Source organism: Lingula anatina, chromosome 10 (genome assembly GCF_051362555.1).
Source record: "Lingula anatina isolate TDL-2025a chromosome 10, LinAna3.0, whole genome shotgun sequence".
NCBI lineage: Eukaryota > Metazoa > Brachiopoda > Lingulata > Lingulida > Lingulidae > Lingula > Lingula anatina.
This window is the reverse complement of record NC_141776.1, coordinates 9,087,549-9,102,486: the sequence shown is the minus strand read 5'-3', so window position 1 is coordinate 9,102,486 and position 14,938 is coordinate 9,087,549. Positions and strand designations below refer to the sequence as shown.

Sequence of the window (14,938 nt, the reverse complement as noted above, 5' to 3'; positions counted from 1 at the left end):
GTAAAATCCATGCATTCTAAGCAATTTTGAAATGAACAAACAACAACATCCCCATCCAAAGCAAAACATACATCTTCAAATAAAAATTAAAACAAATATTAAATCTCAAAAAGAGATGTTTTACACACAGCACACAAAAAGGCAAAGAAAGTCTTTTATCTTAAATCTAATTTCCCTCACCTACTAACAAACAGGGATTTTTTGAACGTTTAGATCAATACAGAAACTATTAATGAAGAAAAGAATTCTTTCTCAAATCTGAATTTTATTTCAACAGCCTCCTTGGCACATACTTATCAAAATCCTTCCTTCCAGAAGTGTGATACATCTGAGCACCAGATTGCACAGCAAACAGTCACGCTAGGCGAAACACCTAAACCATACCTTTCTCAGTCAGACCAAAACCAGAGGTGAAATTCGACTGAAGTAGAATCAGAGCCCTCAAGCTGTGGCATTAAGCAGGGATATTCTATCCCCAGTGTCATCACTCATCACTGGATGTCCATATGTCATGTGGAAAGCAATGCATAGCTGTTGTTTTTTTAAATGCTTGCAACAAACAAGGAACAGTCACTTTATATGAAGTACAGCAATCCAATTCACAAATGAAAAGATTCATTCCACATAAAACAGGTCTACTCTACAAGGAGCACATGTACAGGCACATGTACACACGCCATATGACTAATCACTGATTAGTCACATGATCAGCCACTTATATAAACACAAAAGCATTCACAACACATTTGTAACTAAAAGAAAAATCATGACATGCATGTAGCAGCAAAGGGTTCATTTGGGTCATCTTAAATGATTTACAAAAATGATTTCCGTTTGCCTTGTTGAAATTTGTTCAGGCCAGCAGCCAGCAGTTTCAAAGGAGGGGTTCTCTTTTTAAAAAAGTGGACCTTTTACCATGAAACATTCATGTACCTAGATCAAAATTTACCCAGAAAGGACCTTTTCCTGGCAAAAGGACGGTTCTTTGGAACACCCTGAACATCCCTGCTTGGGGGCTATTGTTATTGTTTCCTTTGAACACCAGATATTCCTCTGTTGAAGTAAACACTTCAACTAAAACTCTATATCCAAAATATGAATCAGTCTTCTCCTCTGGCACTATTCATCTCTCACAAATAGAGAGTTTTCAAGATAACACTTTGATGACAAGAAAAACTGCTGCAGTAAGCACCCACAGATTCCAAAATAAATAATCCATGACCTATCAATTGTAAAAAAGGATACCAAATCATTATGGCTTTAATGCAAGTTAATCTGCAGACAGCATGCACACACAACACAGCAGGCAGGCACTACTCTCTACGCATGCCTCAGTCTAGACACCATGCTCCAGGAACCATGCTGGACTGACAACAAGCACCAACTCTGTTCCATTATCAGGTGAACTTGGACAAACTTATGTTCTAGCCATATCTCTGGGCTCTGTTGTGAATGGCTTTTGTTACAAAATCTATACCAATTTTTGATAAATAAGCAAAAAAAAATTTCCTTGCAGACTATTAGTACTACTTTTGGGCTTTGGTAGAAATATTTACCTCAAGTGTGAGCCGAGGTCCTGGCTAGAAATCACATTGATCATGGGCACATTTTCTACTCCTTACTAAGCAAATTCTATTAACTTCAGCCCCACCTACTGGGGAGTAAAAGTACTGATGACAGTGTCTTCTACACTTGTGTACTCACCTCCTGAAGTAAGTCTTGTGCTGCTATTGCCTTCAAAACGTTCTTTTTACTGGTCTCCTGGACCTCACCTCCCAGCAACAGCTCATCTAACATGAAGTAGGCCTTTTCAAAATTAAAAATGATGTCCAACTCACAGACCTGTAAGGGAAACAAGGCAGCAAAGCTGTCAAATGTACAGACAAAGAAAAGAAAATAAAGATGCAAATAAGTGAAAAATTAAATTTTCACAAAAAACTGTTAAATTGCCAGAAAAATTTACCAAACAGACTGCGTTGCCTATTGAAGCTGTATGTTAGACCCATGTTTCTTTCCTGTAAGTTTGAGAACAGTAAGTGACATGATTTCCCTTAAATGGTCATCATAGGAGCAGTGCCCAAAATAGGGGTTTCTTCAAATTTTGATGCAACATTACATAATGTTTAACAGCATAATGACAATCAAATGTTATTAATAAAATATTAGTAACATGGACATTCAGAAAATGTGACAAGCAAAAGTCTTCAAGATCATGGAACTTTAAAGTCACACCTTGAAAATGCCAATATGTGAAAAATTAAATTTTCACAAAAAACTGTTTAACTGCCAAAAAAAAAAATAAATAAATAAAAATACCAAACAGACTGCATTGCCTACTGAAGCTGTATTTTAGTCCCATGTTTCTTTCCTGTAAGTTTGAGAACAGTAAGTGACATGATTTTCCTTAAATGGTCATCATGGAAGCAGTGCCCAAAATAGGGGTTTCTTCAAATTTTGATGCAATATTACATAATGTTTAACAGCTTAATGACCATCAATTTTTAATTATAAAATATTTGTTTCACAGATATTCAGAAAATGTGACTAGCAAAGGTCTTCAGGCCCATGGAACTTCAAAGTCACGCCTTGAAAATGCCAAATTGTAAACAAGACAGCACTGTTCTGAAATGGGTTTATTTCCATTTTTAACACTTTTTTAACATAAAACAAAATAAACATTTTACTGCCATTTTATATGACCAACTAAGAAAATTGATGAGATGGGAAAAGTATCAATAGAACAATGTTAAATGTCCAATTTCCTCCATTCTGAGATTCTGAACATAGTCACGGATGATTGAATCTGACAAACTGCAATGATATGAGTTTATTTCCATTTTTGACACTTTATTACACAATACATGATAACAAGTTTACCATGTTTTTTACATAATCAACTAACAATGTTGTAAAGATGCAGGAAATATCAAACAAACACTTTTAGGCATCTTATTAGTTAAATAATGAGACTGTTAACATGCCTAATAATTGAATCTGAGGAAATGTGAAAAACAGTATAACTTCTAAAATGATGGCCCGATTATGCTGATTTTCAAACCCAACCTGCGTTTTAGTAAGATTGACCACTCCTGTGAGTATAATTACAATTGGCCAATCCGTTTTTCTTATATTGTGTTATCAGTGTTGTATTTATATTGAAAATAGTGAAAAAACAGCATAAATTCCCTAAAAATGGCCCAATCATGCTGATTTTCGAACTTGACCTGCGTATTATGAATATTCATCAGTTCTGTAAGTTTCAAGTCAAAAGGTAAAATAGTTTTCCACTTATCGTGTTATCGGTGCTGCATATATGCTGAAAAAAGTGAAACAAGGCAGCAAAGCTGTCAAATGTACAGACAAAAAACAGAAAATAAAGATGCAAAAAAAGGTCATTTTGTCAATTTTGATGCAATAATAAATAATGCTTATAATAGCACTGTCAGTCAACACTGAATTTTAATCATGCACAACAGGTAACATGGTCAATAACAGGACGGGCCCTGAGATATTTTCTGACAGTATTCCAAAGTATCTATGTTGATCCATCCTCCATTTTGATGGTCTTCCAACAGAAAAAAATAGATACCAGTCAATATAAACTTAATAACCTGTCTTCAAGAAGACCCAGAAGATGGTCTCAATCCACCCCTTCAATAAGATTACAGTTTCAGGACCATGAGAGACTATAGTCACATGATGAAAGTCTCAATATTTGAAAAATGATGACAGTGCATAAAATAATTTTATATAATGTTTAAAGACATAAAAAACAATACAATTGCTTATGTGGAAATACAGAAAATGTGCAGAGCCTCGAGCGGATGAGAGTTAAAAGTCACAAATGCAAGTGTTTGAGAAAAAATTGTAAAGGAAAACCTAACAAAACTAGAAAACCACCGAGAGTGCAGACCTCTGCCAAGGCAGCAATTGTTGATTATTGAGCCAGACCACCACTAAAAACTAATCATTGTCCTCTTTGGCCCAATTCTGACAGTTCCTGAAAATTTCAGCAAAATCGGTCCATTACTTTTTGAGTTATGTTGATGACAGACAAACAGGGGTGAAAATATAACCTCCTAGGCAGAGCCTGAGGTAAATATAATTTCAATGAAGCTGCCATTCAAACTTTTAATCTTTGATTATATATATATATTAATAACCTGCATAATTATCACTGCTTCCTTATTATTAATCTAGCAGAGAGCTTAACTTTTGGGAGTTTACAAGGAAATATCAACAAGTGTGCTTTATGTAATCTCCTTTAATGGCCTATCAATTAGGCAAATTACTTTATAACTCAGAAATTAGCTACGTGATACCCAAGGGATATTAACAGACTGACCCTCTCAAAGGTCTTTCAGGCCCATAAGTCACATCTTAAGAAAAGCACAAAACAATAATGCACAAAATAGGAGACTACCAATTCTGATGCAATAATACATTATGTTTTACTGCACAGTCAACATCAAATTTTAATTAAGCACAACAGGTAACAACGACGAAAGTAAAAGCATAAGGCTTCAGGCCCATCAGAGTTCAAGTTTATACTTAGAAAGTGCCAGAATGAGAAAAATGAAAATTTCACACAAAATTGCATAAATTCAATAATAAATGATAACCCAATTGACCTGGCTTTCTAATTTGAACTGCATGCCAATCCTAAAAATCATACTTGTAAGTTAAAAATAATAATAAGTAACACAGTTTTCTTTTCATAATGTTTGCAGTAGCAATGCAAAAATATTGTTGTCAATTTTGATGTAACATTACATAATAAATTATAGAATAATTATCACCAATCTTTGATTATTGACAATAAATAGCATGGACATGTAGAAAATTTGATTACCATTCGGCTTCATGTCCATGGGAGCTCCGAGTCCCACAATGAATATGCCAAAAAGATAATGAATATTTCACTCAAATGTATAACTTCCAGAAAAAGAAGGCAATTAGACTGCTTTTCCAACTCATTCTGCATTTTAGTCCTGTCTTTCTTTTTTAAAGGTTTGACAGTCATAACACGGTTTTCCCATAATGCTCATCATAGCAGCAGCACCAAAAATTGTGTTTTGATGCAATATTCTATTTTGATGCAATATTACATAATGCTTAACAGCATAATGACCATCAATTTTTAATAATAGAATATTAGTAACATGGACATTCAGAAAACATGACAAGCAAAGGTCTTCAGGATCATGGAACTTCAAAGTCACACCTTGAAAATGCCAATAAGTGAAAAATTAAATTTTCACAAAAAACTTTTTAACTGTTAGAAAAAACTACCAAACAGACTGCATTGCCAACTAAAGCTGTATTTTAGACCTATGTTTCTTTCCTGTAAGTTTGAGAACGGTAATTGACATGATTTTTGTTAAATGGTCATTATGAGAGCAGTGCCCAAAATAGGGGTTTCTTCTAATTTTGATGCAATATTACATAATGTTTAACAGCATAATGACCATCAATTTTTAATAATGGAATATTAGTCACATGAACATTCAGAAAACGTGACTAGCAAAGGTCTGCAGGCTCATGGAACTTCAAAGTCACACCTTGAAAATGCCAATATGTGAAAAATTAAATTTTCACAAAAAACTGTTTAACTGCCAGAAAAAATTACCAAACAGACTGCATTGCCTACTGAAGCTGTATTTTAGCCCCATGTTTCTTTCCTGTAAGTTTGAAAACAGTAAGTGACATGGTTTTTGTAAATGGTCATCATGGGAGCAGTGCCCAAAATAGGGGTTTCTTCAAATTTTGATGCAATATTACATAATGTTTAACAGCATAATGACCATCAATTTTTAATAATAGAATATTAGTAACATGAACATTCAGAAAACGTGACAAGCAAAGGTCTGCAGGCTCATGGAACTTCAAAGTCACACCTTGAAAATGCCAATATGTGAAAAATTAAATTTTCACAAAAAACTGTTTAACTGCCAGAAAAAAATTACCAAACAGACTGCATTGCCTACTGAAGCTGTATTTTAGCCCTATGTTTCTTTCCTGTAAGTTTGAAAACAGTAAGTGACATGGTTTTTCTTAAATGGTCATCATGGGAGCAGTGCCCAAAATAGGGGTTTCTTCAAGTTTTGATGCAATATTACATAATGTTTAACAGCATAATGACCATCAATTTTTAATCATAAAATATTAGTATCATGAATATTCAGAAAATGTGATTAGCAAAGGTCTGCAGGCTCATGAAACTTCAAAGTCACTTCTTAAAAATGCCAAAATGTAAACAAGACAGCACTGTTCTGAAATGGGTTTATTTCCATTTTTAACATAAAATAAAATAAACAGTTTGTTGCCATTTTTATATGACCAACTAAGAAAATTGATGAGATGGGAAAAATATCAATAGAACAGTGTTTAATGTCCAATTTCCTCCATTCTGAGATTCTGAACATAGTGGATGATTGAATCTGACAAACTGCAATGATGAGTTTATTACCATTTTTGACACTTTATTACACAATACACGATAACAAGTTTACCATCATTTTTACAAAATCAATTAACAATGTTGTAAAGATGCAGGAAATATCAAACAAACACTTTTACGTATCTTATTAGTTAAATAATGAGACTGTTAACATGCCTAATAATTGAATCTGAGGAAATGTGAAAAAACAGCATAACTTCTAAAATAAAGGCCCGATCATGCTGATTTTCGAACTTGACCTGCGGATTATGAATATTCATCAGTTTTGTAAGTTTCAAGCCAAAAAGTAAAATGGTTTTCCACTTATCGTGTTATCAGTGCTGCATATATGCTGAAAAAAGTGAAAAAACAGCATAACTTCCCTAAAAATGGCCCGATCATGCTGATTTTTTAACTTGACCTGCGTATTAGGAATATTCACCAGTTCTGTAAGTTTCAAGCCAAAAGCAAAAACGGTGTTCCACTTATCATGTTATCGGTAAAAGTGCACGACGGCGACGACGGCGACGACAGACGCAGATGATGGCTATATGTACAGACACATCTGTGTCTGTACATAAAAACAGCATAAATTCCCTAAAAGTGACCCGATCATGCTGATTTTCGAACTTGACCTGCGTATTATGAATATTCATCAGTTCTGTAAGTTTCAAGTCAAAAGGTAAAATGGTTTTTTCACTTATCGTGTTATCGGTAAAAGTGCACGGCGACGACGGCGACGACAGACGCAGATGATGGCTATATGTACAGACACATCTGTGTCTGTACATAAAAAAGAAAGGTCACTGTAGCAGATTATGAAGACTTGGTAATGTTATAATTTTTAAAGAGGTAACTATTAGATTGTGGCTTTGCATCTCCATATTCTCATATAAAATGATATGGTGAACTCGTGTAATTATCACGTGTGTGTGTGTGTGTGTGTGTGTGTGTGTGTGTGTGTGTGTGTGTGTGTGTGTTTGGGATACTTACACTTCCAAAATACTTATCCAGCAACTCCACGTATCTGTGGATGATCTCCAGTGTCAATAACTCATTGTCATCGTGTTCAATGGCACAGCAGAAATACAGACTGGCATACCTAGTAAAGAACAGGACAAAAAAACACTGAACTGGCAGAAAAACAGGCTGGTTTAAACATAAGAAGTAAATAAACACTTACCATAATTTCCAGTGTCTTTTGTGAAATGATGTCAAAAGAGAAAATCAATTTTGATACTTTTGAAAGTGTTGTGCGTTTTAAGCATAAGGAAGGCATGCTGTTTTAACCCTTTAATCACAAGTCAGTCAAATCCTTTGAAGAAATTGACAAAATGTCATGCCCAGTAGTCATTGGATGCTTACTCCAGACTAGGATCCAAAATAAAGAGGATAAGAAAGCGGCAAATCGCCTTTGAACCATGATACCTTCGGGTAAACATTCCCCTATTGTCTAGTTAAGCTGTTTTGATAGCTTAGACAGCGTGTGGTCAGGCTAGCGTGACGAAGCGTGCACAGGCAGTTATCGCACATTACCGTATATTCTCGCGGTTGCTACGTTCCCGTCCGCCATGTTGGTTGTAAGTTTCAAAACGCTGTTGATTTCGTGAAATGTTTTAACGTTAAATATTGCAGGAAGTATTAAAAAATGGGTCTGTATACCATAACGTTCTTTTTTGATATTGTGTTTAACAAAAAATAAAGTTGTCACTGGAATATTATGAAGAACAGCATGCTTTCAGACAAGAAGAAAAAAGGGCTATAACAGGTAATTGTAACACGCAGACATGAAATAGATGACAATGTGCATTGGTTTTGCCAGTCGTTCCGGTGATTTTTGAATTATCTATGCGACATGAAGTGTTCACTTCGTATCATGTGACATTATTGTACGTAAAATATGTTTTTGTAAGAAGATTCCAAGAAGGACAATAACAGCAAATTGTCGGCGAAGGCCAAGCTCGGAGTGTCGCTGTGACAAACAAACTTTAGATAATTAACAGAACGTACTTAATAGATCACAACATACAGATAAGCTATTTCACCAATGATGTTCAACAATGCTGGTGACTTAAAAATTGGAAATTATTTAGGGCGTGTTAAGTAGATGATTTGTTAGTAAATAGTTACTGTATCTTGTAAAGGAATTTCTTTAGCACTCTTTTTACACTCAACTCAGATTTCTTGTGTAATTTGATAGATTGAATAGACATTGGGTTTGTTGCATTTTTCTGTTGCGTTGTACTGTCATTTAACTGTCTAAGAGATCCAAATTTCACAATGAATGCATTGATCATAGAAATAAAACTAGAGGATCAGAGAGGCGATACCGCCTCCGAATATTGTACCACCAGCTGGAGCAAGCGCATTCGTATAGACCCCCACATACACAAAATAAGGGACACAGCCACCAGTTTTGTGCTTGACAAGCTGTAAAAATGCAATCAACAAGAATTTTTAAACTATTGCAAAAAATATATATGGTACAATCAAATTTAAGTTCTTCGTAAGGTAGGTCAAGGGTCAATTTCAAGGTCACAGTAAATTGCCAGTATATGACTTCCTATTCAAGTTCAAGAGTAACTATGGACCTATCTCTGTCAAGTTTGAAGTTAAAAGAGAAAGAAATTAGCAGAGTTCAGTTCATGATAAAAAGTAGGTCAAAGGTCAATTTCAAGGTCACATTTAGATTGCCAGTATATGACTTTCTATTCAAGTTCAATAGTAACTATGGACCTATCTCTGCCAGTTTTGGAGATAAAAGGGAAGCAAAATTTGCAAAGTTCAGTTTATGGTGAAAAGTAGGACAAAGGTCAATTTAAATGTCACATTTATAATGCCAGTATATGACTTCCTATTCAAGTTCAATAGTAACTATGGACCTATCTCAGCCAGTTTTGGAGATAAAAGGAAAGCAAAATTTGCAAAATTCAGTTTATGGTGTAAAGTAGGTCAAAGGTCAATTTTAAGGTCACATTTAGATTGCCAGTATATGACTTCCTTTTCAAGTTCAATAGTAACTATGGACCTATCTCTGCCAGTTTTGGAGATAAAAGGAAAGCAAAATTTGCAAAGTTCAGTTCATGGTGAAAAGTAGGTCAAAGGTCAATTTCAAGGTCACATTTAGATTGCCAGTATATGACTTCCTATTCAAGTTCAATAGTAACTATGGACCTATCTCAGCCAGTTTTGGAGATAAAAGGGAAGCAAAATTTGCAAAATTCAGTTCATGGTGAAAAGTAGGTCAAAGGTCAATTTCAAGGTCACATTTAGATTGCCAGTATATGACTTCCTATTCAAGTTCAATAGTAACTATGGACCTATCTCTGCCAGTTTTGGAGATAAAAGGGAAGCAAAATTTGCAAAGTTCAGTTTATGGTGAAAAGTAGGTCAAAGGTCAATTTTGAGGTCACATATAGATTGCCAGTATATGACTTCCTATTCAAGTTCAATAGTAACTACGGACCTATCTCAGCCAGTTTTGGAGATAGAAAGGAAAGCAAAATTTGCAAAATTCAGTTCATGGTGTAAAGTAGGTCAAAGGTCAATTTTAAGGTCACATTTAGATTGCCAATATAGGACTTCCTATTCAAGTTCAATAGTAACTATGGACCTATCTCTGCCAGTTTTGGAGATAAAAGGGAAGCAAATTTTGCAAAGTTCAGTTTATGGTGAAAAGTAGGTCAAAGGTCAATTTTAAGGTCACATTTAGATTGCCAGTATATGACTTCCTATTCAAGTTCAATAGTAACTACGGACCTATCTCAGCCAGTTTTGGAGATAAAAGGAAAGCAAAATTTGCAAAATTCAGTTTATGGTGTAAAGTAGGTCAAAGGTCAATTTTAAGGTCACATTTAGATTGCCAGTATATGACTTCCTTTTCAAGTTCAATAGTAACTATGGACCTATCTCTGCCAGTTTTGGAGATAAAAGGAAAGCAAAATTTGCAAAGTTCAGTTAATGGTGAAAAGTAGGTCAAAGGTCAATTTCAAGGTCACATTTAGATTGCCAGTATATGACTTCCTATTCAACTTCAATAGTTACTATAGACCTATCTCTGCCAGTTTTGGAGATATAAGGGACTAAATGTTATAATTTTGGAGTTACCATAATGTGCCTTAAATTTCGTACAGAAAAAATTAATTAAAATAAAGAAAATGTCATTTTGGTCAAAATTCTTGAAATAGGAGGTGCTCTGAAGTTTCAGAAGTTCAAATTTGATGAAATAATGTCATTTTTGAACACAAGTTGTCTGCTTTGCCAAGCCTTATGTTTTATTTTTCCAGAGTTCAAAATTTATTATCCATTACCGTACTGCACATTTTGCTTTTACCACCAATATGTACTTTTTGATACAGCGTAACTCGAAAACCGTATGGAATACAAAAAAACCGAGACCACTTCCAGTGTTGGGCTTTACATGCTCTACAAAATGCAAAAAAGAATGGGTCTCTAGCATTAACGGTTCCCGAATTAGAGACAGTTTTCAGTTTCGGTATCTTATGGCCGCTACTCCTGTGAAAATGCACCGATTGACCCCAAATTCATGGAGATGAAAGATGACCTGAAGGGTAACACCTTCCAATAATATTATTGGTTAAGTCTGTGTGGTGTCTGAATAACAGGGCAAAAAAAATTTTTTTCGTAAAAAATTTCATTTTTTTGAAAATTTTGGCCCATTTGACCTTGAAGTAGAGGTCAAAGGTCAAATCCAAGGGTATATTTGAAATCTACACATATGACTTTTGGAAAGCCGTCTATAGAAATTTTTCCCATAACTCCTTCCGTAGGGTAGATAATTAGCATTTAATTTTGCCATTTTTAGACAAGGGTGCATTGCAATGAGTGCCACACCCAGACCCCAATACCGACAAAGCCCAAATTTTACGTGGAACGAGTTGAGATTATAGGTGACCTAAAACCATGAGATGGGTACGGGGGCCCTTACCGTCTAGGAGGAGAAGCGGTAACGGTAGCCGTCCGGCGGAGCCGGCGGAGCCGGCGGAGCCGGCGGAACGATCCGGACGGGACCGAAACCATGTGTACCGCCAGCGCTAACGCTGGTGGTACAATAAATGCTATTATACCACAACAACAGCGGTTAATCAAATTATTCTGAAATCTATGCTTGCCATCACTTTGTGTGTTCTCCATAGATGTCTGCACTCTGTAATAATCTCTTAAGAAAATACTACAAAAAGAAAACTTTTAGAAAAAAAATCAGGGACTAACTTTGAATGTCAGAATGAATTCACAAACCATTGGTTAGCACGGGTTAATTGTCCTTTACCCCAGGAAAAGCCATTTTTTGGCCAAAATGAACAGTTAATATCCCTTGAAAGTTCTCTCTCCCCCTAAACACTAAGTGAAAAAAATCCAGATGTACAGTTCAAATAAGTTTATTAAACGAATTCACTTGTTCATGCAATTCATCACTGTAATTTCCCAATAAGATGCAGCCTGTTAAATGTAACCTGTACACATTTACTTATCTAAGTTTATCAACAAATTGAAACCCCAAAAAACTTCAAAACATTTCATTTATGATCAACAAAATTGTCACCACAACACCATTTATCTATTAATCATGGCTTATTAAAGTTACAAAAAAAAAAAGAACACCATCTTGTAAAGATGCACTTTACATGGACCCTTCATGAAGTGCCAATCCCCAGTGGCACAGGTTTGCAGACTGTCAAAAAATGTTGGTATACTGGACCCTAAATGAAAAATGAAAATATGTGTTATTGGAAACAATAAAATTTATAAAGGTGTCACTGGAAAATTCTATAGAATATCCTTAAATATAAAACTATTTAAATGGCACCTTAAGATTATTCATACGTGAACTAATGTAACTGACTAACACTTCATGAATTTCATGTTGTAGGGAACAAAGTAGATGAAAACGAAGCAATTCATTGTATAAGATTCTCACCATGTGACTGTTGAATCTCTGAGTTGTCAGAAGAAACATCCTTCAGGCTGCTTAAAGACATGTCATCCTCAGGTTCACTAGATTGTTGACTTGACACTGCACATTCTGCATAAGAAAGGAACATTTAGAACTCCAGTTTTAAAAATACCAAATAAATTAATGTTAACCACTTTATTAATTAAAATAAACCAATCCATTGTATCAATCACTTACCATTTGACTGTTGAGTCTCTGAGTTGTCAGAAGAAACATCTTTCAGACTGCTCAAAGGCATGTCATCCTCAGAGTCAATGAACTGTTGACGTGACACAGCACACTCTATGTAAGAACAGAAAGACAAATTTAAAGCTCTATATTCCATTAGTATAACTCACACCTGCAAATTAACAAGTAATATTAAAGACATGTCATCCTCAGGTTCACTGAAGTGTTGACTTGACACTGCACATTCTGCATAAGAAACATTTAGAACTCCAGTTTTAATAATACCAAATAAATTAATGTTAACCACTTTATTAATTAAAATAAACCAATCCATAGTATCAATCACTTACCATTTGACTGTTGAGTCTCTGAGTTGTCAGAAGAAACATCTTTCAGACTGCTCAAAGGCATGTCATCCTCAGAGTCAATGAACTGTTGACGTGACACGACACATTCTGCATAAGAAAGAAACATTTAGAACTCCAGTTTTAATAATAATCATAAATAACTTAATGTTACAGGCATCTAAGATGATAATAATAATATACACCACATTCACAGCATTCCAAAATTAAAGACTCTGGTTGCAAGCTGGCAGATTAAATAAGAATATAACAGCAACATTTTGTTTCATTTATAAAATTCACCTGGTTATTTGTATAATACACAATGCAAAAACCTTTACCACTGTTGTCATTTGTCCCTGGATACGTAGTTGTGTCTTTGGAAATCTTTGCTGATTTACCATATTTCTTGGCCTGGGCATTCTTAACCTTCTTGCCTATCTTCTTTCTCTTTTTAATTGGCATCTGAGGAAAGAAATATGTATTACTATGTACCCGACCAGTCAGTGTTATACTAACTCTGGACCACATTGTTAAAAAATAAATAACATATATGTTTTTATGAAGAAAAAGGTCATGTTTTTTACCATTCAGCCAGGTTGACATTAGAGTGATTAGGCAATTTAAGTCCTTGATATCTCTGGAATAAAAACTCTAATCCACTAATATCCATCGTAACGTCTTTTGTCCCAAAACATACAATATAGATGCAGGTTTAAAATGAGACATATCAGTTATATTTGTGTGCATTTGTATCTAAAAGAAGGGGTCCGCGGCGTTACATCGTTCGGCCATGTTGAATTTAGAGTGATTAGGCAATTTAAGTCCTTGATATCTCTGGAATAAAAACTCTAATCCACTAATATCCATCGTAACGTCTTTTGTCCCAAAACATACAATATAGATGCAGGTTTAAAATGAGACATATCAGTTATAATTGTGTGCATTTGTATCTAAAAGAAGGGGCCCGCGGCGTTACATCGTTCGGCCATGTTGAATTTAGAGTGATTAGGCAATTTAAGTCCTTGATATCTCTGGAATAAAAACTCTAATCCACTAATATCCATCGTAACGTCTTTTGTTATAAAACGTACAATATAGATGTGGGTTTAAAATTAGCAAGCCAGTCCCATGTAAAGTTTTTTTGTATAGGTAAACTACCTCCCAGAACTATCGCTCCGCCATTATTGGCGTTGGGGGCACTATTTCTACGCTCTTTTTACAATCCAACTTATTTCGTTTCCCACATTACAAGGTGTTGCCATATCAAAACTGTACTCCGAATAACTCTGCATTGACAAATATTCGGAAAGTGCATCCGCCAAATAACAACGAGAGCGTAAACATGCACGGCAGTGTAAATTTGCCCGCCATCTTTGCAAATCTAACGGACGGGGATATTGAAATTGATATTACTGTCTATTGAAGCTACAAACTGCAATATAAATACTCACGGTGCTTCACTGCATATTCCTTAATCAGCTCCTCTTGTCTTTTGACGAAATTCTCCGGATACAATGAAAAAAACGCGACTAAAGCGGGACCTTCGTTTCACTCTGCCGTAGACAAGCTACCTGGTCATTTGAAAACGAGGCTCGCCGTACCAACCCGAAGGCATCATGAGACGCGCGCCGCGGGAGACTCCCTTTGAAGTTTGAGCCACTGTCTTATCCTCTTTATTTTGGATCCTAGCTCCAGATACTTGCCTACCTTTTATATACTATTTTCATATCTTTCCACTCCAGAAAACTGCACATCTTGGGTTTTCTGGCCAGAATTGTTGTTACTAATTCCCTAGTGATTTTTTTCTTCAATTTATCTGGTTGTGCAGTGTACCATTTTTGTAACCTCAGTTTGCCTTGACGGCTAAATAGGAGCATGAACTGCATCTGGAAAAAATGAAGAAAATTTTGAGGGTTAAGAATTAGCATGTACAGCAATTAACTAAAACTTGTGGTCAGAATATGTGCAATATTTGAAGTACCTTTCAATATGTCCAGTAAAATTTACAAA

At 35.2% G+C, this 14,938-nt stretch overlaps 2 protein-coding genes across 7 annotated transcripts in view; both read right to left on the bottom strand.

The window, feature by feature from the left end:
• Positions 1-14,938, bottom strand: part of LOC106160166 (AP-1 complex subunit sigma-2) — a 28,590-nt gene that overhangs the window by 12,661 nt on the left and 991 nt on the right. For all 5 annotated transcript variants that reach the window (XM_086998082.1, XM_086998080.1, XM_086998078.1 and 2 more), the window contains exons 2-4: positions 14,636-14,814; positions 7,433-7,541; positions 1,705-1,842 (exon numbers count right to left, since the gene is read on the bottom strand). In XM_086998082.1, coding sequence (XP_086854208.1) covers positions 1,705-1,842; positions 7,433-7,541; positions 14,636-14,814 — 426 coding nt within the window. The remainder of the gene's footprint in view (positions 1-1,704; positions 1,843-7,432; positions 7,542-14,635; positions 14,815-14,938) is intronic.
• On the bottom strand, positions 11,823-14,625 carry LOC147759532 (uncharacterized). 2 transcript variants are annotated; one of them, XM_086998077.1, is made up of 6 exons: positions 14,380-14,625; positions 13,327-13,390; positions 12,932-13,036; positions 12,591-12,695; positions 12,378-12,482; positions 11,823-12,159 (listed from the first exon to the last, which is right to left on the bottom strand). In XM_086998077.1, exons 2-6 carry the CDS (start codon positions 13,388-13,390, stop codon positions 12,041-12,043), a joined length of 498 nt encoding a protein of 165 aa, XP_086854203.1. In that variant the 5' UTR covers positions 14,380-14,625; the 3' UTR covers positions 11,823-12,040. The 2 variants fall into 2 exon arrangements, with proteins under 2 accessions (XP_086854203.1, XP_086854202.1); XM_086998076.1 differs by having other exon boundaries at positions 13,267-13,390; positions 14,380-14,621.

Bases quoted from the DNA above. Each gene is read 5' to 3' on its own strand.
- LOC147759532 (XM_086998076.1), bottom strand. From the start codon at position 13,390: ATGCCAATTAAAAAGAGAAAGAAGATAGGCAAGAAGGTTAAGAATGCC. The intron at 13,037-13,266 runs GTAAAGGTTTTT...TTTCTTATGCAG, and splicing joins AGGGACAAATGACAACAGTG to AATGTGTCGTGTCACGTCAA. The intron at 12,160-12,377 runs GTGAGAATCTTA...TTTTTCATTTAG, and splicing joins AGAGATTCAACAGTCACATG to GGTCCAGTATACCAACATTT.